The sequence below is a fragment of the Staurois parvus genome, unplaced genomic scaffold (assembly GCF_062004578.1).
Source record: "Staurois parvus isolate SC_StPar_1 unplaced genomic scaffold, SC_StPar_1.0 ptg000061l, whole genome shotgun sequence".
Lineage (NCBI taxonomy): Eukaryota > Metazoa > Chordata > Amphibia > Anura > Ranidae > Staurois > Staurois parvus.
This window is the reverse complement of record NW_028317857.1, coordinates 11,752,696-11,777,644: the sequence shown is the minus strand read 5'-3', so window position 1 is coordinate 11,777,644 and position 24,949 is coordinate 11,752,696. Positions and strand designations below refer to the sequence as shown.

General features: G+C 42.5%; 1 protein-coding gene across 1 annotated transcript in view; it reads left to right on the top strand.

The window, feature by feature from the left end:
* VIPR2 (vasoactive intestinal peptide receptor 2) overlaps nt 1-24,949 on the top strand; it is a 101,909-nt gene that overhangs the window by 12,766 nt on the left and 64,194 nt on the right. The window contains exon 2 of the mRNA XM_089668735.1: nt 10,057-10,159. Within this exon, the coding sequence (XP_089524861.1) occupies nt 10,057-10,159 (103 nt within the window). The remainder of the gene's footprint in view (nt 1-10,056; nt 10,160-24,949) is intronic.

The following is a 24,949-nucleotide window of genomic DNA, read 5'->3' as shown; positions in this document are numbered from 1 at the left end:
ACCAGCCCCTATGGCACTACAGGATACATAATTGACTTAGAGGATAGTAGTTTAGCAAATGAATCAAAAATGGACCAAGAGTCCAACACTGCCTGATTCACTGAGCAGTTCAAACCACTTGCTTCTATGTCAATACTGTGCCCTGAGTGATGTTGGGGTTGACAGGAGGAACTACAGTGTGGGCCAGAAAATCAACACTCACAGAAGTGTCAGGTTCTGTAAGATCTTCAGCCGGAGGTGTCTGTTCACTGCGGCAGAGAGCGGTGGCATGGCCAATAGAAGAGGTGAATACTTGACTTGTTTTCAGTGAAGCCTTTATTTTGAGCATTAATGCTTTTTGAGCTGTATTAAAGTGTTACTAAATCCACAACAGTAAAATCAGTCTGTATATACAGTAAAGCATGCTTGTTATACTCACTGTTGAACCTAAGGGGTTAATCCTCCGCATTATGTAAAAATACTGTTTGGTCCTGTATTCTCTGATCCTCCCCTTCTTCTACTGTCCCCAATCCATCTGCTGATAGTACAGAGCTCTAGGAGTCACTCTGCACATGCTCAGTTTAGTGTGTATTGCAAGAGAGTTTATTTTTCTTTAGGAGGGTGCATGTGATCGGCACAGGGCCAATCAGCACTGTCCAGACTGGTCAGGGATTATGCAGCCTCATAGAACAGCCAGAGGGGAATGAAAACTACTCCTACAAGATTAACCAGTGCTGGGCTGTACACTGATAGAAGTCACAAGACTGCTATATACTGAGAAAAGGTATTTAGCAGTTTATATTTACTAAAATAATTGCATTTCCATGTTGTGTGTACTGTGGAAGACCAGATATAGTGAGTGCAGGGTCCTGGGTTTAGTAACACGTTAATTGAGAGTATGACTTTCTGTAAGACCAACAGAATGTTTTCTGACAGTGTGTCGCATACATTTTTAATTTAATGCTGATGTCTATCAAAAGCATCGAAGTGTAATAGAACAAATAGAAGTCTGAGGGACACTGCGATCAGAAATGCAAAAATTACAGGACTAAATTCAGAAAGCACAGCGGCATGTAATAGGCCCAAAAAAATACAGAATACAAAAACTTTATCAATATATATCTGGGCTGATTTGTACAAAAAATTCTTAAGTGTATGTCTGGGCAAGAAATAAGTGAGCATATTCAGTACATCTCTGCACAACATACACATTGCAAACAATGCACACACTGAAAAATACACATTGATCTGCCAGAAAGCTAGAGAGGTCCTAATTTCAATTTCAACTGGTGTTTTCAGCATTATCAAATTTTCTTCCGCATGTGGCCCTCAGAGCCCTCTGATGTGGCCCCTGACCTAAAACCAGAGAAGTGCACTTCTATTATATCTTGTGGGTTCTGGCAAAGGGCACCTAAGCCACAGGAAAGTCCCAAGTGCACTGTGCTGCACCCACAGTGCAAGTAAGCCACAGCACATCAGTATGAAAGCAGCCTTACAGGGGACTCAAGACAGTAAGGGCTCGTTTACATTTGTGGTTTGGGGGGGTAGTAAAACCCCATAGTTGAAACATGTTTTTATCACATCCACCAACCACTGCTGTAGTGCCAGTGGTCTCAATGGTGACCCCACTGAATGCCCCAGGGGGCCCATGTGGCTTTTCTGTCACATCCTGTTTTACACTTGAACAGTGGCAGAGGCAGCATATACATGATATGATCCTTTCCATTTTCCTCCTGCAACTACTGCAGGAGGAAAATATTCATTATTCTATTCAAAATAAAAAAATCTGAAATTCAGAACCATATCATTTCGTTATGGCCTGTGACCAGTTAACAAATCACTTAAGTGGCCCTTGCTCTTCAAAAGGTTGAGCACCCCTGTGCAAGACTAAAGCCCAGTACACATGGGTTGAATATCCTCTGAAATCAGGCGGTATAGTAGATACCAGCCGACAAACCAACAAACGATCAGCATCTGATCAGCCAATGGCTGTGAGCACTGACCAGTGTGTTTTGGGGGAGCAGTCCCCCTGTCAGAACACAATAGCTTATCAGGGGGATTGCTGTACTAAAATCTCATGGTTGGTACTGTGACTTCTTCCAGAGCTCCTCAGTTTTTTTTGTTCAGCCTGTGTGTACCAGGCTTTAAGAACACTTCATCTCATCATCTCTGTAACATAATGAGAAGGTGCTCTGTAATCCAGCAGAGATCTCAGGCAGGGTTTATAATACTGCTCAAAATTAGAGTGCACCAGAGGCAGTATTATCAGCTTACTACAGGAAGTTAGGAGCCGGCAGGATTTGTGGCATGATCACCAGGTATTTTTCTATACTTGCAGCATTTTAATGAGACAAAACATGAGGGCATGTTCATGTATTTCAGAGATGTTATAAATGTGGTTTACTTTTTTTTTTATGTACTGTAATTTAAATCAGGGGTCCCCAAACTTTCTAAACAATGGGCCAGTTTGCTATCCTTCAGACTTTAGGAGGGCTGTACAGTGGCAAGTGAGAATAGAAAGTACTCTGGAATCAATGGAAGTAAACAATGCCCCATGATTTATATTGGGGGGAAATAGTGCCCCGTTGTTGGTGTTAGTGGAAGGAATAGTGCCTTATCATTGGTGTCAGTGGCAGGAATAGTGCTCCAATGCTGGTGTCAGTGGGAAGAATTGTGCCCCAATGTTGGAGTATGTAGGTGGAATTGTGCCCCATCGTTGGTGTCAGTGGGAGCAATAGTGCCCCATCACTGGTGTCATTGAGAGGAATTTGCCCCATTGTTGGTGTCTGAGAGAGATCAAGTGTCCCATTGTTGGAGTCAATGGATGGAATAATGCCCCATGGACTGAATAAAGGCAAACAAAGGGCCACATTTGCCCTAGGGCCGCAAATTGGAGATAACTGTTTAAATTCTCTTTATGGGGAAATAGTGTTATGCTGCGATATTCTTAATACAACAAAGGTACAGTCTATATCAGTGATTCTCAACCTTTCTAATGCCACGACCCCTTAATACAGTTCCTCATGTTGTGGTGACCCCCAACCATAAAATTATTTTCGTTGCTACTTCATAACTGTAATTTTGCAGTGGGAGGAGTAGTGCCATGTCATTGGTGTCAGTGGAAGGAGTAGTGCCCCATCACTGATGTCAGTGGGATGAATAGTGCCCCATCGTTGGTATCAGTGGGAGGAATAGTGCCCCATCACTGATGTCAGTGGGATGAATAGTGCCCCATCATTGGTATCAGTGGGAGGAATAGTGCCCCATCGTTGGTATCAGTGGGAGGAATAGTGCCCCATCACTGATGTCAGTGGGATGAATAGTGCCCCATCACTGGTGTCAGTGGGAGGAATAGTGCCCCATCACTGGTGTCAGTGGGAGGAATAGTGCCCCATCACTGGTGTCAGTGGGAGGAATAGTGCCCCATCGTTGGTGTCAGTGGGAGGAATAGTGCCCCATCATTGGTGTCAGTGGGAGGAATAGTGCCCCATCGTTGGTGTCAGTGGGAGGAATAGTGCCCCATCATTGGTATCAGTGGGAGGAATAGTGCCCCATTGTTGGTATCAGTGGGAGGAATAGTGCCCCATCGTTGGTGTCAGTGGGAGGAATAGTGCCCCATCGTTGGTGTCAGTGGGAGGAATAGTGCCCCATCGTTGGTGTCAGTGGGAGGAATAGTGCCCCATCGTTGGTGTCAGTGGGAGGAATAGTGCCCCATCGTTGGTGTCAGTGGGAGGAATAGTGCCCCATCGTTGGAGTCAGTGGGAGGAATAGTGCCCCATCATTGGTGTCAGTGGGAGGAATAGTGCCCCATCATTGGTGTCAGTGGGAGGAGTAGTGCCCCATCATTGGTGTCAGTGGGGGGAGTAGTGCCCCATCATTGGTGTCAGTGGGAGGAATAATGCTCCATCACTGGTGTCAGTGGGGGGAGTAGTGCCCCATCACTGGTGTCAGTGGGAGGAGTAGTGCTCCATCACTGGTGTCAGTGGGAGGAATAGTGCCACATCATTGGTGTCAGTGGGAGGAATAGTGCCCCATCATTGGTGTCAGTGGGGGGAGTAGTGCCCCATCATTGGTGTCAGTGGGGGGAGTAGTGCCCCATCATTGGTGTCAGTGGGAGGAATAGTGCCCCATCACTGGTGGCAGTGGGGGGAGTAGTGTCCCATCACTGGTGTCAGTGGGAGTAGTGCCCCATCACTGGTGTCAGTGGGAGGAATAGTGCCACATCATTGGTGTCAGTGGGAGGAATAGTGCCCCATCATTGGTATCAGTGGGAGGAATAGTGCCCCATCATTGATGTCAGTGTGGTGGAGGGGAGAATAGTGCCCCATCATTGGGGTCGGGGGGGGGGGAAATAGTGTCCCATCGTTGGTGTCAGTGGGGGGAGGAATAGTGCCCCATCATTGGGGTCAGGGGGGGGGAAATAGTGCCCCATCGTTGGTGTCAGTGGGGGGAGGAATAGTGCCCCATCATTGGTGTCAGTGGGGGGAGGAATAGTGCCCCATCGTTGGTGTCAGTGGGGGGAGGAATAGTGCCCCATCGTTGGTGTCAGTGGGGGGAGGAATAGTGCCCCATCGTTGGTGTCAGTGGGGGGAGGAATACTGCCCCATCGTTGGTGTCAGTGGGGGGAGGAATAGTGCCCCATCGTTGGTGTCAGTGGGGGGAGGAATAGTGCCCCATCGTTGCTGTCAGTGGGGGGAGGAATAGTGCCCCATCGTTGGTATTAGTGACACAAATGATGGGGCACTATTCCTCCCACTGACACCAATGATACTTACTTTGCTGACCCCTGCTCCAGCCTGGGCTCGCTCTCTCACTTACCTGTCAGCTGTCTTCCTTCTCTGGCCGCTCTCCTCTTCACTCGCTCCGGCAGCTCCCTCGATCTTCTTTGATGTACGCGCGCTGCCGCTCGGCTCCTCCTCTCCAAGCTCCACCTCCTCGCCAGTGTTTGGCCGCCTGTGTGCCTCTCCTGAGCTACAGTTCCGGTGGCCAATCAGCGGCGAGGAGGCGGAGCTGCTGAGCGATCCCGGAGGTGTGGCCAGGTGACAGGAGCAGCGTATCATCCCGCCCACACATCGCCTGAGACGGAGGAGCGGTGTCTCGGTTCCTAAGACCATCGGAAATATGTGTTTTCCGATGGTCTTAGGCGACCCCTGGGAAATGGTCGTTCGACCCCCAAAGGGGTCGCGACCCCCAGGTTGAGAACCGCTGGTCTATATGCTTGTAAAATTAGTTTTAATATCTGAACCTGTTTTACTAACTGGCATAGTATGCTTGCACTGTGGACTTCCACACACGTTGTCACAGATAGCGAATGTGGTACTACTGTAATTTACTGTGCATGTTGCATATCCAAATAGCACATCTTTTAAGATCTTTGTTTCAATAACGTACACTAAGCAGGGGCGGACTGACAACTCATGGGACCCCCGGGCAATAGAGGATCATGGGGCCCCTGTGTCCTTGCCCAAACTGAAAAAAGCCTATGAAAAAGGTACCAGGGGCATCTCATGGGGCCCCCTACTGACCCCGGGCCCTCGGGCAGTGCCAGAGTTTCCAAATGGTCAGTCCGCCCCTGGCACTAACTAATACCTGTGTCTACATTTTCCCTGAGAATGATCGATGTGACGATATGTGCATAAACTTAAAGTGATTGTGAACCTCAGACATGAATTATGAACATATCATTTCCCTCTATAGTGTGTACTTTCAATTCACTTCTCAATTCAGAACACTAAGTGTCATTTCTGTCTGCTGCCTCCTTCCTCAATTTATCAGCATGACTAACTTCTGACAAGTTTTCCTGACATCAAGAGGTTAAAAGGTGACAGGGGAGGGAGCTCCAGCACACAGCTTGTGATTGATAAAGGGGGAGATGTCCCTTCCCTCCAATCAGCTCTTAGAAGTTCCTCACTGAGTGTAGCTTCAGCTCCTCGCCCCCTGCTTTCTGAAAGCTCAGACAAGCTGAATAAATTCTGAACTTTGAACTGATGTAGAGAAGAGATGGCTGCAGATAGACAGGTACAACTTATGTAGGAGGATTTGTTTCATTTTTGTGTATCATCTGAGGCCAGGACCTTCAATGGGTATATGTAAGGGTTTACAATCACTTTAAAGTGACACTAAATATTCTTATTCCTGAAAAATCATCAATACAGATCCACCGCTCAATGGCCCTCTAATCTATTTTTCATAAAAGTATTTTTTGCTGTGTTTTTCTGCCTCTGTAACATCCTCTGTGAGCCCCCGAACCTCCCCCTTACAGCCTTCTGTTTGGAACGAGCAGTGCACGTTAGTTGAAGTTATGTGCACTGCTCTATGTACACTACAAAGCCCATTGTTTATAGTCCATCTCAGGGGTGTGCAGGAGAGGGTTTCCTACATACAGTGTATCCATGGAGATCGAACATAAGCACCCTCTAACAGGAAGTCAGACCACAGCAGCAGAAAAATGAATATGGAGATGTGGAGGAGGCCGAGAGCAACAGATGGGACTTTGTTAAGTTAAAGCAGAGCTCCACCCAAATGGGGTAGTTCCGCTTGAGGGCTTCGTTCCCCGCTCCTCATTAAGGATTGCAACCTTGGGGAACGGGGGGGTACCCAATTTTGACAGGTACCCGCTCCCATTTCACCTAGGTGATTGGAAGCGGAAGTTGTCCTCCCTCCCCGTAGTCTGGGACATGTGACTACGGGACCATTCACAAAGTGTAGCACTACTCATGCATGCACAGTGGGCACCTGGCTGTGAAGCCATAAGCCGTCGCAGCCGGGTGCCCACACTGAAGATGCCGGCGCTGGGGAGCGAGGATGGCCAGTGAACCTGGCTGTGGTGAGCACACCGCTGGTTTGTGAGACAGGTGAATGTATGTTTTTTAAAAGTCAGCAGCCACAGATTTTCTAGCTGCTGACTTTTATTTTTTACATTTGACTAGACCTCCACTTTAAGAATGCATACTTGAATAGAATATATTTTGTCCAGTGTCACTTTAACCACTTGAATGCCAGACTGTTTCACCCCCATTCAATCAAGGAAAATGTTTCAGTTTTCAGCGCTGTCACATTTTGAATGACAATTATTCATTTATGCAACACTGTACCCAACTGAATTTTACATACCTTTTTAGACAGATAAAGCTTTCTTTTGGTAATTTAATGTGGTAATTTAATTTAATGTGTTTTATTTATTTTTGTAATAAATCCTACTGTTGCAATGTGTTAGTGGAGGGATTCTAGAATAAAATGCTTATAGGCATGTATATATGTGTTATACAACAAGGAGAATAAATTGTTTTTAAGGGGACTTTTATTTGTGCAGAGGCACTGTCCTCTTTCTTTTCTGTAAGCAGGCTCTATACACTCTCTGATGACTAGCCTCAACCTGAGTTACAGAATGATACTTGTGTTTTGACTGTAGTGTTAAAATGGACTCAGCAGATGACCACGCATTATTCCACCCCTGTGAACCAGTAATGTAAAATGTGTGCCGCTTAAGCTACAAGGGAAAGCAATCCTGTGTCCACCACTATGAGTGCAGGCCAGGGAAGCAGCTTGTCTTAGCTCCAAGCAACTATTAAGCAAAGGATGGATCCCATGAAGCTGCACATCTATGCAGACCTGCTGGTATGGAAATGAATGGCAGTCTAAGCCTGGGTTCCTGCCAGGCCACTCCCCCAAACACATTTCACTTCGCCCCTCTTAGCTTAATCATGGGGATCCAGTAGGTCTGCATAGATGTTGCAGCTTCCTGGGATCCATTTTTTGCTTAACAATTACTCCATCCCTCCCCTCCTCTGTAATATAAAACGGGCAAAAAAAGTTTTATTTATTTACCTTTTTTTAAAGTTCTCCCATATACACCCCATATGTCCTCCCAAGACTTAAAACAAATTACTTTATAACTAAATAAATAGACACACAAGCCAGAATGCAGTAAAAGACTAGGCAATACCCTCTTTATTGGGTTTTAAAAATATTAATAATAACTCTATTAAAATGATTCTAAAGGCTTATTTTTTTTTTTCAGAAAACATAACAAACATGTCTATATTTACCTGCTGTGTGTAGAGGTTTTGCATAGAGCAGCCCGGATCCTCTTCTTCTCGGATCCCCCACAGGCTCTCCTGGCCCCTCCCTCCTGTTGGGTGCCCCCACAGCAAGCAGCTTGCTATGGGGGTACCCACTGCTCCCTGTGTCCATTCACACACGGAGCCATGGCTTGGCACCAAACCCTCTCTCTCCTCATTGGCTCACTGGCTGTGATTGAAAGCAGTGGGAGCCATTGACTCCCATTTCTGTCTCAGCCAATGAGAAGAGGGAGTCCCGAGATAGCTGAGACTCCAGTGCACATTGTTGGATCGAGAAGGGGCTTAGGTATTAGGGGGGTGGGGGGATGCTGCACACAAAAGGTTTTTTAACTAAAAAATCATGAACCTTTAGAACCACTTTAAAATTAAAATTTGACAGTTATCTTTCTAAAAAGGGTCACACTGCTCCCAGAGGTAAAAGAAACAATATTATGAAAACAAATTTAAATAAAATATCCCATATTTTTACAAAAGACACCCCAATTAACATGTCAAAAACAAGACCTCATCCCACTGTCACTGCAGACACCCCCTTATTGATATTAAAAAAAAAAAAAAAACACAAAAAGGATGCAGACGAATAATTACATTATCATACCTCCCAACTTTCTAAAATAAGACACAGCATACATGTGTATCCTAGGAGGCACCAGGATCTTTGCACATCATTGGTCTAGGCGAGAAAGAAGGGGGGGGGGGCATGCAGAAACTTGTACAATACAATGAAAATAAAAGATAAGCTAACAAATAGAAGAGAGAGAGATTTCTGTTGGAGAACAGAAAAGTTTAATTTCAGGGTAAAGGTCTGCTTTAAAACCATATGTGATAATAAAGAGCTTTGTGTGAAACCTTTGGTAGGTAAATATTGCAATCATTATAGAGGCTTACAAAATAGGGGACAACTAAAAACCAAAGACGGGAAGAGGGATTTGGTTCCAAAAGAGGGACAATTGAGAGGTATGCTGTATGCATGATAATTCATACTCCCAGTTAAACCCATGGGAGTGAAGACTATCCAAACCCATTTAGCAGCACAGTGGCTACATGGTTAGCATTTCCACCTGGCAATACTAGAGTTGTTGGTTGAAATCCCAGTCACGGCACCTCCTGCCTGGAGTTTGCATGTTCTCCATGTGCCTGCCTGGGTTTCCTCTGGGTACACCGATTTCCTCCCACACTCCAAAGACACGCAGGTAGGTTAATTGGATCCTCTCTAAATTGGCCCTAGTATGTGTATGTATGAATGTAAGTTAGGGACCTTAGATTGTATGCCGTTTGAAGGTTCGGGACTGATGTGAATGTACAATATATATGTAAAGCGCTGCGTAAATTGATGGCGCTATATACTGTAAGTACCTGTAATAAATAAATACATTTCCCTATCACGTCAATGTCTCAACTGTGGATTCAAATTAATCATCTGAAACTGAGAAACTGCATGCCATACCTGAACAAAAATTAAATGCAACCATTTGCTATATTACCTTTATGAATCTTTACCTTTTGGCTTCTCTCTCCTATATACAATACACTTCATGGACAACAGATGTGGTGAAAGTTCTCCATCAGTTCCACACTGTTTGCTGTCTTCTCATTGGTCAGTGCAGACACTCCCTTTGTTGTAATTGGTGGAGTGATATATAGATATTTGCTTGAGGTTCCTCTGAGTTGCCAAAGGTGGTCTGATTTTGGCACCTGGATAAGGTGTGCTCTCCTGAAGAACAAGTACTGTACTGTTAGTAAGGAATTATGGGAAAAGGGTCTCATTTTAACCACTTGTATCACAGTAACATCTATGAATGCCACAATGGAAATATAATTTTTTTTATGTGTTTAGCATGTCCACTCCTAACTCATACAGTATGCAATGGTCCTTTTAAAGTACAATACACATTCAAGTTTTATTCAGAAATGAAAAATCAGTACTGATTTGCTAATATTTCATTGTGTCTTTCAATGTCAAAGTAACAACTAGGAACTTATTTTTAATCTTAAGGTAAATGGATTTCATCCAGAATGTAAATTGCAAATAGAGCTAAAAGATGAAGAAAGAAAATGCACGGAAAAGCTGATCAGGCAGAGGACAGCCGGGTTTAGAGGTAAGAGCTCCAGAGAGCAATCTTCCAATTTTTTCATTTAACGTATGTCTAAAATCAAAGCATGTGGGAGGTAGCCTTCTGTTTTTAAAGAAAAAAATATTAAAACAATATAAAAGTGTGCTACAAAAGAAATTAAAGCAATAATGTTATTTGTAAAGTCTTTTTTGTGTATAGCTATGGGGAAAATGCCTACCAGAAGCCTTTTATATTCAGGGTAATTGAAACTTAGATGCCCAAGTGAAATAAAGCAACATCAGTATGGATTAGTTAATTTGACTATGACAATCACAGTATCTGACAAACAGTATAAACACAGAGGCACATTGCCATTGTCAGGCTGCAGTGACATCTACATTGTCATCTGCAGGCTGAAGGCTGATTTTGCAAACCAAGCTTCTAGCCTGTATGTGATCACTGAGGTTGATTTACTTAAACTGGAGAGTGAAAAATCTGGTACAGCTCTGCACAGAAACCAGAAATCAGCTTCCCGATTTCTTTTGCAAAGCTTAAAATGAACAAGCTGAAGTTAGAAGCTGATTGGCTACCATGCACAGCTGTACCAGATTTTGCACTATACAGTTTTAGTAAATCAACCCTAATATATTAAATTATAAGGTATTAAATTGTCATAGAAATAGTCTTTTGCTTAAATATTGTTAGACAATATTTAACTTACAAAGTCCAGATAAGCACTAATTCATGGCAAGAACCGAATCTACAATGTAAACAAATTACATTTTCTGATGTAGATATAGCTAGTTAACTTTAAAAACTAAAGCTGGCCATACACTAGTAGATTTTCAAATAAACTTTAGTGCAAACTTGGTATGAAAACTCATTAAAAAATTCTTAGTAAATTTGATGGTGTGACGAACGTCATTCTAAAGTACTTTAATATTTTATTTACTATAACATTCAATTATGGAAAGAATAGACTACCAAACAAAAACCATATATGCTGTTAGAAAATTTGTTAGAGAAAATGTTTCCATCCTGCAGATTTTTTTGTCACTGCAGTTGAATTTGATTGCAGATTCAGCTCCACTAGTGATTAGAAAAAAAAAAACGGGCTTTCTTAAAATGAAAAATGTTGGATGAAATTCTACTAACGTACAGCCAGCTTTCCATATTTCCATGAACAAAAATTCCAAGGACAAATTTTCAAAACTCAGGACTGTTTCCAGGAAGCAGGGTCAGTTGATGATGATTGTGTAATTGCGATTTATTGTGCAGGCAGGTTATTTTTGTATTATCTCTCATCTATGTAGGAATAATAAGCAGGCAAGAGCTTCTTATTATATTTTTATTTATTTTTGGTATACATAAATGATGATGATTGGGTGAAAAATTACTATAAGAAGAGCAAAAGATTGATTTATTGTAATTGGCTAAGAAATATGCCTAGTCATTCTTTATTTAGCAGTTTGGTGGTCAAATTACAGTAAGAATAAAGTAATTTTCTTTTACCACATTTCATTTTTCTTTTTGGTTATCAATGATAACCCCTTCCTGCCTTCAGTTTGTAGATCAATGTTGCCTCAGGATGTCCAATCAGCTTCTAACTTCAGCTTGTTCAATTACACTTTGGCAATAAAACCTGGAAGCTGATTGGTTTCTATGCAGAGCTGCACCACATTTTGCACTCTCCAGTTTTAGTAAATCAACCCCATTGTGTTTTGAGTTTCTCAGAAACAATGCTCTGAATGATGAGTTTAGATAAGGTGATTCATTTTAAATGTTGGGAACTGTGTAAATTCATCCATTTTATTAATATTACTTATTTCCGGAAATATAAATTATACATTGGATCTATATAATAAAAATGAATATGTTTCTAACTGGTCAATGATTGAGAAATTAGTCTCTGGGAGTGCAACGGAGAAGGGACGAGTGGCTTTTTTATACAATTGTATACAGTGGTAGAGTCTTTTTAAGTGGTAAAGTGAGAATGCCTAAGATCTGTGAGAATCATTATGAGGGATAATTGTCCAACTTTATCCTGTTAAAACTGAACTCCAGCCAAAATCTTTGTTTATACATTTGTACTTTTAAAAATTAATGACCCCTAATGTAGTCTGTCCCATGTCTGACTTCTACTTTGTTGTTTAAAACTTTTACTTTCATTAACCTCACACAGAGCTGTAAGCACTAAACTTCCAGTGGTGAATCTTATAGTTCATCCAGGAGTACTGAGATCACTGCGGATCACTCACTTCACATCCCCACCATTTACAAAATGCCTTATGTTCTTTTAAATGAATGCAAGGTGCTCTGTGATTGAAGGAAGGGAGATTGTGACATTCATCTGAACCTCCTCCAATCACAGAGCACATTGCATTCAGTGAAAAGAATTTCAAGACATTTTGTGACTGCCAGGGATGCTGAGCAAGCAGTAATCTCAGTACTCCCAGCGGGGCTATAGGTTTCAGTGCTGGAAGTTCAGGACTAACAGCTCTTGCAGGTTAATGAAAGTAATATCAAACAAAAAGGAAGAAGCCACCTAACATGACACGCATACCAGTGTCATGTTCATATCTCCGTCTCACTTATAGTAAGTATGGATTTATAAACCCAAAATACTTAACATAAAAAATAGCAGTATGACAGGTGCAATACTGCTCACACAAAGTGGTTAATTGAAAATCCAAGCGGAGTAATATAACAACATTTGTTAATAATTACAAAAAAGCTTTATTTGATCTCATGGATCATAAAGAGGTTAGACATAGACATGGTGAACAAGTCGTAATAAAATCACAAAATTAAAAACATTTGGCATCTCCAAGTCTAGTTATTATTCGGCAATCAGGAATCCACATAAGGCAATGAAGTTCCTAACTACATGATCAAAGATTTCCATATGTTTTCCACACGATATCTGAATAGGGAGATCATTCTTCAAAAACATTTTTTTGTTAACCACCACAATAGACGGAATGACTTCCTAAAATGGAAAACCAAAAAGGAGATCATAGTAGAGGAAACATGAACAGGATATATGCACTTATCATGTGCAGTAACAGAATAACCACATTAATAGGTACATTGATTGTTCCATTACCTTCTCATGAGCTTGACCATCATGAAAGGATGGATATGTGACCTTCCTGGGTAGCCACCCCAGATGGAAGTGAATCCACAATAGAAAGTGATTCTAAAGATGTATAAATATAAAACGTGAATATCAAGCAGCACACCTGAATGAAACTAAATAAGGGTAAAACATATATATACTGTATATTACCATACGCAAGATCAAGGAGACTCCACCTCACTTGAAGTAAGATCAGGTCTTGATATAGAATGTTGAATATGGGGGTGGGGAACCAGGTGGTTTATGTATAAAGTCCAGGCTAGTTGTTACAGTCCGTGTATACTTCAATGTATATACCCAAATCTGGGTTTCCAAAAATTGCTCAATGCTGAGAAAGTAGTGCGGTTCCTTAAAAATATATATGAGACTAGTATCACATGCCACAGCACATATACCGCGTGTTATATACGTGTTCCTCCAATAGGAGTTCAAAAACATTTCCCCAAATTTCTGAATGGGGCACATTCAGAGTAATGTGGCCTATGGCCACATTACTCTGAATGTGCCCCATCTCATCTGATTTTATTTTTTTTACAAAAGAGCATGTGATGTTTTCATGAGGCTATAGATTGTTACTTATTGGCTGTTTTTGATCCCATCACTGATTAGTGATAGATGTGTAAGTTTACATATACAGTAGTTTCCAACAGGTCAACCTCTTTGTTGTTTTCCCATTGGTCAATGCAGATACTCCCTTTTTTGTGATTCTCCCTTTGGAGAAATATATAAATATTTGGTGGTTGTGTTTGTGTGAGCAGTTTGCTCCTAGCTTGACAAAGGGCTAGACATGGGCAGAAATGCTTTCAATGCTGTGAAATAAGAGCTTGACTGTTTTGTATTGCCATGTTTTTGCAAATAATTGAAAGAGCTTTTAATACATGTAACACCCTCCTAGTTACACTTAGTTAGATCTCTGATGGCTAGACAGGAGCTGTCAGCAGCTCAGGTGCAAATGCCAGAGGGGTCAAAATTGGGTCAGGAGTGGGAGACGCTGCATGTCAGCCTCTCTGGAATTTCCCCCTGCCCAAGGCTTTTGTAGAAGGGCCTTGTGGACAATGGGGGGATTTTGAGGAGTGGTTTACTGCACTTCTTTAGGGACCTCAGCCAATTGCCAACAGGAGATCGGAAGGGGCCTGGACTCCTTAAAAAGTGTTGGAACCTACTCAGTTGAGAGAGGAGGAGAGGAGGAGGAGTGGTGGTGGAATTGGAGTTGGAGTGAGAGAGATGTGAGTATGGTGGAGGAAGGCTGCCAGGAGGCCTGCTGGGATGGGGCTTGCCTGCAAGCCTGGAAGTGGACAGAAGGAAAACTCGGGACCAGGCACGGACTGACAACTCATGGGGCCCCCGGGCAATAGGGGATCATGGGGCCCCTGTGTCCTTGCCCAAACTCAAAAAAGCCTATGAAAAAGGTACCAGGGGCATCTCATGGGGCCCCCTACTGACCCGAGACCTTGGGCAGTACCCGAGTTTCCAAATGGTCAGTCCGCTCCTGCTCAGGACTCACTGGTCCCTGGGAGAGGATCACCTGTGTGGTAGGAAGGAGCCATCCAGCTGACAAGCCTGGTAACAGCAGCCATCCACAAGCTGTGCAGGAGAGAACCTGAGTGAGTACAACTACACCCCCTGGGCAGTTGGGGAAGGAGCACTCTGGTGGAAAACCAGATTAGCTCCCTTCTAGTGACTGTGCACCCATTAAAGGGAACAGGATCCAGATCCCCTGTTCAGGAAAAGGAAAGATTACCTACAGACTGCTGGGTGGAAGAGTTCATCTGGAGTCTGGGGTGCTACAACTGGAGTTGCTGGCTAGCAATTCAACAGTGACTGAGAGTGTCTTAAAGGAGAAGCTGTGAATAGTTCAGGAAGTTTGTCCTCAAGATTTTGGTTCCCTTGTGCATCTTATACACCCCTGTACCCCATCCAAGTTAAATCCCCTTAATTGAAAAAACAAAACCAATGCTCAAGGCCTGATTTCTTGTCTGAGGATGAACGGTGTATGAAAATTGCTAAAGGACTGGCAGTGCAGGACTATAGGAGAACCCAAATTCATCAGCAACACCCAAGGGAGTAGTGCTACATACAAAGACGTGTGTGGATGTATTATGTTTTGCATGTTTGAGGTTCCTCTGAATAGCAGAAGGTGGTTTCATCTTGGCACCAGGCACTGAATAAGGTCTGTTCTATTAACCTCTTACGAACAGTAGGTTTATGTGCAGAAATCCTATCCTTTACCCTCTGGGTTGTCTCTTATATTGTACAATAAAATGCACAAACTGTATACCGTGGAAGCTCTCCTTCGGGTCCACCTTGTTTTTTACCATCTTCTCATTGCTCAGTGCGGACACTCCATTTGTTTTTTACTGATAACAAAAGGCTAAACATGGGCTGAAATGCTGATTTGTGAAACAGGATCTTCACTGTTTTGAACTGCAATGTTTTGCAATGAAATGAAAGAGCTTTTAACATGGACAGAGAATTGTGTGAAGATGTACTATGTGTTTACATGCTTGCATTTCCTCTGAGTTGCTGAAGGTAGTTTCCTTTTGGCACCAAACACTGGATAAGGTGTGATCTGAAGAACGAGTTCTTTTAGTAAAGAATTATGAGCATATGGGCTTCTTTAAACCACCTGATGTCACCCCTGGCTGGTGTCACATTAACATCTATGAATGCCACAATGAAGTTATAACATTCTTGATTATGCTACCTGTATTTTCAGTCTTCACTCATGTATGCAATGGCCCTTTTTTATGAAAAGGACAAAGTTCCTCCCCTATTGCTGTAGTTTCATGACTCAAGGCAGTGGATAAGGTATGCACTCTTGAAGTACATGATACACTAGGATGGGAGGAAAAGGGTAAAAGCTCTATAAAGCCCCCTATGTACTTGTGCTTTAAAATAAACCTGTTGTGAAGGAAGTGTAGGCAGAACAGAGCACACGTAGAGATCATGAGTGGTTTTGGGAAAGCCACAAGGCAATAATCCTGACACAGTGGGGGACAAACAGAAATATAAAAGGCTGGCAAGAGTGCACATGAAGGGATAAGTCCAGAAGCACAGGGAAGCAATTGGGTACAGCAGGACCTTAGTCCAGAGTCACAGGGCAACAGTTCAGGCACGAGGGACAGGCAAAAATCTGGTACAGCAGGGACTTAGTTCAGGGTCACAGAGCAACAATCTAGTAGTAGTTATGATGCACTTTTGTAATGTGTTGAAATTGCTGCTCACATTTAATAGAAAGAGATTTGTTGTGTTTTCTGCGGTGTAAATGTATTGTTCTATATTTTGTTACCTTATTAATGTAGCGCCCTCTAGGTTTAGCTAGATAGGGTTTTGGTTTTTTGTGAGGAAGAAGCTTGCTAGAAGCCTGAGGAGTCAGCCTGGGAGTGAGGCAGAGAGAGGTTACCTACATCCAGGCTGGGAGGCTCTACAGCTCAGGGCTTCTGGAACCCTTCCACCCTTTTGTAACCTGCTAGAACTTTCTGGAAGAGGGGTGGAGGAGGAGAGGAGGCCTGGATTTGCATGTTTAAGGGAATTTGGCCAATCCCAGGCATGAGGCCCGGCATGGTGGTGAAGTGCAGCTCTTAAATATGGAGGAGCCTGTGCAGCAGTGGAGTCGGGTGAAAGATAGATTGAAGGAAGGTGCTGGAGAGTAGAGCCTGGGAGGAGGCCCCAGGGAAGGGAACCTACCTCCAGGCTGGTTGCTGGACTGAAGGATCTCCACTGTGCCAAGTATTCTAGGTAGGACAACCTGTCAGCCAGGAAGGAGCCAGCCCACCGTAAGGCCTGAAAGCAACTACAACCCACCAAGCTAACAGGACAGGGCAGTGTGAGCACTAAACCCCCTAGGCCCCCTAAGTGTTACTAAACCCAGGACCCTGCATTCATTATATCTAGTCTCTCACAGTACACAGAACATGGAAATGCAATTATTTTAATAAATATAAACTGCTAAATACCTTTTCTCATCAGCAGTTAGAGCAGTCTTTCGACTTCAGCAGATCACTGGTTAAAGCTTGTAGGAGGAGTTTTCTTTCTGCTCTAGGAGGATGTGAAACCTCTGACCCTTTGTCTGGACAGTGCTGATTGGCCCTGTGCTGATCACATGCACCCTCACAAGAAAAAAAAAAACCTCTTTAGCAATACACACTAAACTGAGCATGTGCATGTGACCATGGGTTCAGTCCGTATCAGGTGGTCATTTGAACAAGAGGAGGGACAGAGAAGAAAGTATCAAACAGCCTTTTTACACAATGCACAGGGTTAACACCTTAGGTTCCACAGTGAGTATGACAAGCATGCTTTACTGCATGTACAGACTGATTTTACTGTTGTGGGTTTAGTAACACTTTAATTGGCAGATGTTGCAATCCCTTGCCCGGGGCTACCCTCAGTACAGGAAAGATTCATCCAGGGTCTGAGTAGATATATCAAGGGAACTTCAGTGCTCCTTAAAGAGACAGTTGCTAATTTTGATCTATATTTTTGTACAGTCACTAGGAAGTTGTCCTCAAGTTTTACAGCTCCTTGGGCATCCCGTATACCCTTAGACCCCATCCAAGTTATTAACCCCTTAATAAAAAAAACAAAAAAAAACAAGCTCAAGGACTGTTTTTCTGACTTTGTGTGTGAAGATGTGGAAAATGCGTGTTGCCTGGCCATGTAGAGCTTAGGGGGACCCAAAACAAAGCATGCGGCCCTAAAGGGACATTTGTTGCACCTGTTATATTGTATTATTTTATTAAAACTTTCATTTGGGAAATGTTGCACTTTAATGTAAGCTTATTTTTCATTATTTTCTAAACTTATTAAACATTTATTTTGAACATAGTGTAGAGAAATTCTGTGACCAACACATGTAATGTGATCAGTACAACACAGTATGTAGGTGGGGACACAGGTGGCCCCATGGTCTTTTACTGCCTGGGGGCCCCATGAGCTGTCAGTTCGCTCCTGGCAGTGACCAATTAAATACCAGCTTCCACCAATGACTATAAATATAGCTCTCAAGCCTTGATTTCTTAATTGCTGACATGGGTTACTCAACACCATTATTTTTGTACAACATCATGAAATTAGCCCTATAAAATAATCTGTATAATATGTTTCAGTATTCTCTTAGAAAGTGTATGTTTCTTATTTATTTTTGTAAGACCATTTTCCTTTTTCTAAGACAGAAAACAAGATCAAGTCCTTAAGGTTTTTCCTTTCTTGTGCTTGTGAAAATGAAGCTGTAGAATACACTTAACAAAATAGAACATATTACTGCCAGAGACTGATGGTGTGCTCAAAAAACGTCCCCCCCCCATTTTAAATCTGACTCCTGGGAGTTATCATTCTCTCATTGTTTATGTAGCGCCGTCCTGGGAAGCTAGGTAGCTAGGGGGAGCAAGACCCCTAATTTTCAGACACGGGTTGGATAGCAGCCCAAGTTTAATAGTCAGAGCAGTCATATTTCTGTCAGTGGTGGAAGGCTCTGCAGAATCAGCTCTCTGAGATTTCCCCCTGCCTAGGACTTTGGAGAAAGTTCTAGAAGCAGTGGGCAGATATAAGGAGTGGCTGATCTGCATATTCAAGGGGCTCTGACTAATCTATAACAGGAGGCTTGGCAAGGGGTCAGAATGGCCTTTAAATATGAGAGAGTCTGCCCAGTAGGAGTAGAGTCGGGTTAAATAGGAAGAGCGGAAGATGTGAGACTGCAGGAAGGAGGCTCGGAGGAGGCCCAGAGGGATTGGGCCGACTTGCAGGCTTGGAGCTTGAAAGGGGGAATGCTTGGAAGGAGTGGCCCAGCTGATAGGCCTGGTAGCAGCCACCAACCCACCATTAGTACAGGAGAGGATCTGAGTGAGTACACTTGCACCCTTTGGGCGGATAGGGTAAGGAGCTCTCTGGTGGGAAACCAGATTAGCCCATACTTGTGACCGTTCATCTCCTTAAAGGGACAGTAACTGGATCCCCTGCTCAGGGATACCTCCAGATTGCTGGGTGAAGAAGAGAAATTCATTTAGCGTCTGGGGCAGTTGTCATGTGCCTTATGAGGGGGTCCTGCGAGAATCCGAAATGATGCCTTGCTGTAACTATATGATCGTTCATTAAAACTTTTGGACCCATATTGGTGATCCTCGGTGTGCTGGTGACATTCTCCCTTGCTGATTCTGTTTGGTTCCAGCTGACGGTCACTGCAGCACCCACACATACACACAGCCATTTTTAAGACAGGAAGGTATGCATTTGGATTGTACACTTGCATTCTGGTTGAAGGTTCAGGGCGTATGCACAGCCCCCCAAGCCATCTTCTGTTGTGTTTGGACACAGAGGGATTTTGTCAGCAAGTTTCAGCCCATGATTCGTACCTGAGACCTGCTGATTGACTGTGTCCAGTCACAGCCCAGAGCCCTGTAGTGACAAACAACACAGGGCTCTGTACAGAGGGAACAATCTGTTTTTCTTCTCCCTGCAAAGCACAAGTTAACCCTAAAATCATCCCTAGATGTAAACCCTTTCCCAGCCAGTGTATAGTATTATTACACTGATCACTGTACTAGTGACACTGGTGATGTCAGTTTCAGTTAATGTGAGATTGCCTGCAGCACCATTACAGTCCTCCTATAAGTAACTGATCACCGCCACCACAAGTATAAAAAAAATAAACTTTCTAGTAAATATACCATAGTTTGTAGACACTATAATGTTCACACAACCCAATCAATATATATATTTTTTTTACCAAAGATATGTGGCAAAATACATTGTGGCCTAAATTTATGAAAAAATTTGATTTTTAGTTTTTTTTTTTTATTGGATATGTTTTATAGCAGAAAGTAACAAATGTTGGGGTGTTTTTCAAAATTTTTAGTCTTTTTTTAATTTATAAAATTTAAAAAAAAAGTGGTGATCAAATACCACCAAAAGAAAGCTCAATTTGTGTGAAAACAATTATATAAATTTAATTTGGGTACAGATTTGCATGACTGCGCAATTACCCGTTAAATTAGTGCAGTGCTAAATAGCAAAAAAATGGCCTGGTCATGAAGGGGGTAAAACATTTTAAAGATCAAGTAGTTAGTAGTGACAGCTCCACAATACCTGTAGCTGCTGCATTGCTGCCACTGACACCTTCTCAGCCACTTCTTATGCATCCAATGTCTTCAATCTTTAGCCAATAAACGAGATCCATGCCCAGCATCTAGGCAGACCTAGAGTATACACTGTCCTGTGTATGTGATGCATTGTACAATACAAATTGCAAGGAGACAAAGTTTCTTCTATCAAGTACCTCCCCTTACTGAACACACTGAAATGCTTGCTTGGCACACTGGAGTACTACGACGCCTTACACTCTTAATAGAACCTCAGCGCACCTTGCCAATGGATGTGTATTGCAGCGCACAACAATGCACAGTGGTGGGCTGTGTTACAAAAAATAGAACTATTATTGCTGCATTAAATAGCCCTTTCAAATGAGCAGGCTGCATTTATGCAATACATGTTAAAGCAGTTGTACAGTTAATAAAAAAAAAAAAAGATTTGCCCTGCAAGACAATGTTATGATGTGCTAATATGCATTGCATGGATGCTGCATGGATAAGGTAAGGTAGGGTTTCCCTGTATTTAGAGATTTGGAAAAATATTTGTTGTTTTCTGATGTCACTAATTCTGCTCACTGTTCTCCATGCTGGAGGCTCTGACATGAGGAAGCAAAGCCCTGCCTTTACCAAAATGGCTGTCGTCACATAGAGACACAGTGCAGAACAAGGCATGGTAAATCATTAGTGGGAAAATATCAGCTGCAAGGAGGCAACTGGCATTGCTGATGACTAGTCTTTGTAACCTCTGCCTGCCTTTGTAACCTCTGCCTGGGCAAAGTTTCCAGAGATCAGGTCCTCCTAAGCTCATGTATTTAGACTAAAGCAGACATTTCAAACTGGTGTTTTATGGGCCACATGCGACCCTCTCACTCCTTTTCTTGGGCCTCCTGGTTTAGGAATGAAAAAACAAATACGCTAACAAATTTTCTTCATTTGATGTTACTGTTCTCTACTTCATTTTGCAGCTAAATACATTTGGAAATGTTTATTGGGCACTTCCTGGGATTAGATATTGTAAATTGCAATTTTTACTAATATGTTAAATTCCTAAGTGTCATAATCTTTTCTGGAATTAGGTCAGTGTTGCCTTCAGTGGGCATAATGTGGCACCCCTAAAGATTTAGTTCTCTAAATTTGGGCATAGCTTCAAAGAGAACCTGTACTGTGAAACTGTGCCCACAAAGACAAACAGAGGTCAAAATACTGGACCCCGGTATTTCCTCCCTGCAGTTTTTTCCCCGCCACTACTTTGTTATGCACTGTGTCTGTATGGAGGTGGTGATCTCGGTAGAGCCAGTGCCATTCTTCCTCATGCTTCCATCAGCAGCAGAGGTTCAGAAATAAACAGAAAATGAATATAGCCGAAGCAGGGAGATCTTTGTACTACAGGCCCTAAGGTATAGCTTCCTCTCCAGCAAGAATAGTGAGCAGAACTATGGTGACTTCACCAAATCTCACTTCACATCTCGTGTTGTGAGTTAAAATTTCAGGGTTAACATTTAACATTTCTAGATGTTCTCTGTAAGATAGCAAATGTTCACTTTTTCTATGTCTGCCTAGTATTTAAAGGTAATTCCTCACTTGATGGAGTGCCAAATAGCTGTTTTTTGAAGTGTTTCATCCACAAATAGTTGTTCAGTGCAGGGAATATGAACGTGGTAATGTCCAAACTAAATAAAGCACATTTCCAAAGCTATGTCTGGGCTATGAAAAATATTCACTTTTCTGGTGCTATCATTTTTATTTAAAAATATTTTTTCTACCTGTGATTTTGGATGCACACTGCTTGGCTCATTCAATTTATACAAAACAGTTACAGATTAACAAATGGACCACAAAGTTAAAGGATAAATTCACCTTTGGGAACATAACATGTTCCCACCCGTTTTTAGGGTAGAACATGTAACATGTTCTCATAGCTGCAGCCACCACCCGCCCTCTGACAGATAGTGGGGGTAAACCTCTCCCCGTACTATATTTTGGATTTGAAAACAGCATGGCTGTGTCGGGCTCCACCCACATGACAACGTCACTCTTTCACAGAGTTCTGTCATTTAGTGCCTACAAGTCCTGGCTGCCTTAGCGGCTGTGTGCTTGTAGCTTTCAATGAACTACCACGGCGCTGTGGTAGTTCACTGAAGCTTCCTGTCAGAATATGTGCTTGACCATCCATCCCGTATGGCAAGCAGATATTCTGACAGGTCTGCAGGAGACCTGCATGGCATCAGCAATCTACTGATTGCTGATGCAATGCTTTCCAGACTCCTGCAGATGAAAATAATAAATGCACATTTTTTTACCTGCAAAAAAATGTGGATGTAATTATTTTTGTCTAAAAGGTAAACTCATCCTTTAATTTGGGGAATGTTTAACATGGTAAATTGTCAAATTGAAAGCAGTTTGAATTGATTATGGCAGTACAGATTATGACACATGTTTACAGCTCAGGACCATTTTAAAGATACAGTCTAGCTTTGCTTTAAAATCCTCTTCCAGGTCTATAGTATATTTTACCATACTCTATTATTAAATTCCTCCTAGTTCTGTCCAAGGAGGAAAATCACATTGAATTTTTTAAGAAAATTATAACCATGGAGCTCAGCAGGAAGAATCTGACAATCAGGACAGTCATTCTGAATTTAAAAATAGTACCATAGTACCATTTGTAATGGAAACTCAATGATAATGCTGCACGGTGATAGATTTATTAATCCTGTTTTATAACTGTTTCTAATAAATTAGTGTACTGTAGACAAGAGAGTTGCTACAGCTTATTTTCAATTTAAAGGAATTGACACAATTAAAGCTGGACACCAGGCAAACCGCAAAATACACAGATAAAATACATGTCTGGTAGCTATTTGTATTGCTAAAGGAATTCAGTTTCTATCCATCCAGTCTTGAGCTTTACACAACCCTGCCACATAGCACAGGGAAGGGACTGGATTTTTTGTTTTCTCTGCTGCACTCCAAGTGTTTCTTTGGTCTAAGGGACAGTTCACACTACATGCGTTTCAGTTGCTTTTTTCTGCATCTAAAACGCACAGAAAGTAGGTTATATGGTTGTCAATGTCATAGTTCACATCAGTGCTTGCAGTTCCAGTGTGTTCCAGGTACAGAAATAAAGTAGAACAGGCTGCATTTTTTCTGCACCGAACTGTACTGGAATGCAGGAAAAAGCATTAAAAAACTCACTGGAGCGCACTAAACGTACTGTAATGAAAATGTCTCTATTTAAATTAAAGAAAAAGAGAGGGGAAAAATGAACTGGAACACATCAAAATTGCACTAGAATGCATCAAAACAGTGCATGCAGAAGCTCATCTGGAACGCATCTGGATTATGTTTCTATAGTGTGAACTGGCCCTAAATGTAAAATCACATACTAATTTCCACGCCACACTTTTCAGATATTTATTTGTTAAAAAATGTGAAAACTATTTATCATCTTTCTTCCACTTCCCAATAATGCACCACTTTGTGTTGGTCTATCACATTAAAATCCATTTACGTTCTTGGTTGTAACATGAAACAATGTAGAAAATTTCAAGGGGTATGAATATTTTTTCAAGGCACCGTATGTGAACGTAATGTGTACATATATGTGTGTGTATATATATATATATATATATGCACTGCTCGAAAAAAATTAAAGGAACACCCTTTAATCAAAGTCTAGCATCAAGTCAATTAAACTCCTGGGATATTGATCTGGTCAGTTAAGTAGCAGAGGGGGTTGTTAATCAGTTTCAGCTGCTTTGGTGTTAATGACATTAACAACAGGTGCACTAGATGGGCAACAATGAGACAACCCCCAAAACAGGAATGGTTTTACAGGTAGAGGCCACTGACATTTTTTTCCCCTACTCATCTCTTCTGACTGTTTTTCACTAGTTTTGGCTAGGGTCAGTGTCACTACTGGTAGCATGAGGTGATACCTGGATCCTACAGAGGTTGCACAGGCAGTCCAACTCCTCCAGGATGGCACATCAATATGTGCCATTGACAGAAGGTTTGCGGTGTCTCCCAGCACAGTCTCAAGAGCATGGAGGAGATTCCAGGAGACAGGCAGTTACTCTAGGAGAGCTGGACATGGCCGTAGAAGGTTCTTAACCCATCAGCAGGACCGGTATCTGCTCCTTTGTGCAAGGAGGAACAGGATGAGCACTGTCAGAGCCCTACAAAATGACCTCCAGCAGACTACTGGTGTGAATGTCTCTGACCAATCAGAAACAGACTTCATGAGGATGGCCTGAGGGCCCAATGTCCTCTAGTGGGCCCTGTGCTCACTGCCCGGCACCATAGAGCATGACTGGCATTTGCCATTGAACACCAAAATTCACAGGTCCACCACTTACACCCTGTGCTTTTCACAGATGAGAGGAGGTTAACTCTGAGCACATGTGACAGACGTGAAAGGATCTGGAGAAGCCGTGGAGAATGTTATGCTGCCTGTAACATCGTTCAGAATGACCATTTTGGTGGTAGGTCAGTGATGGTCTGGGGAGGCATATCCATGGAGGAACGCACAGACCTCTACAGGCTAGACAATGGCACCCTGCCATTAGGTATCGGGATGAAATCCTTGGACCCATTGTCAGACCCTACGCT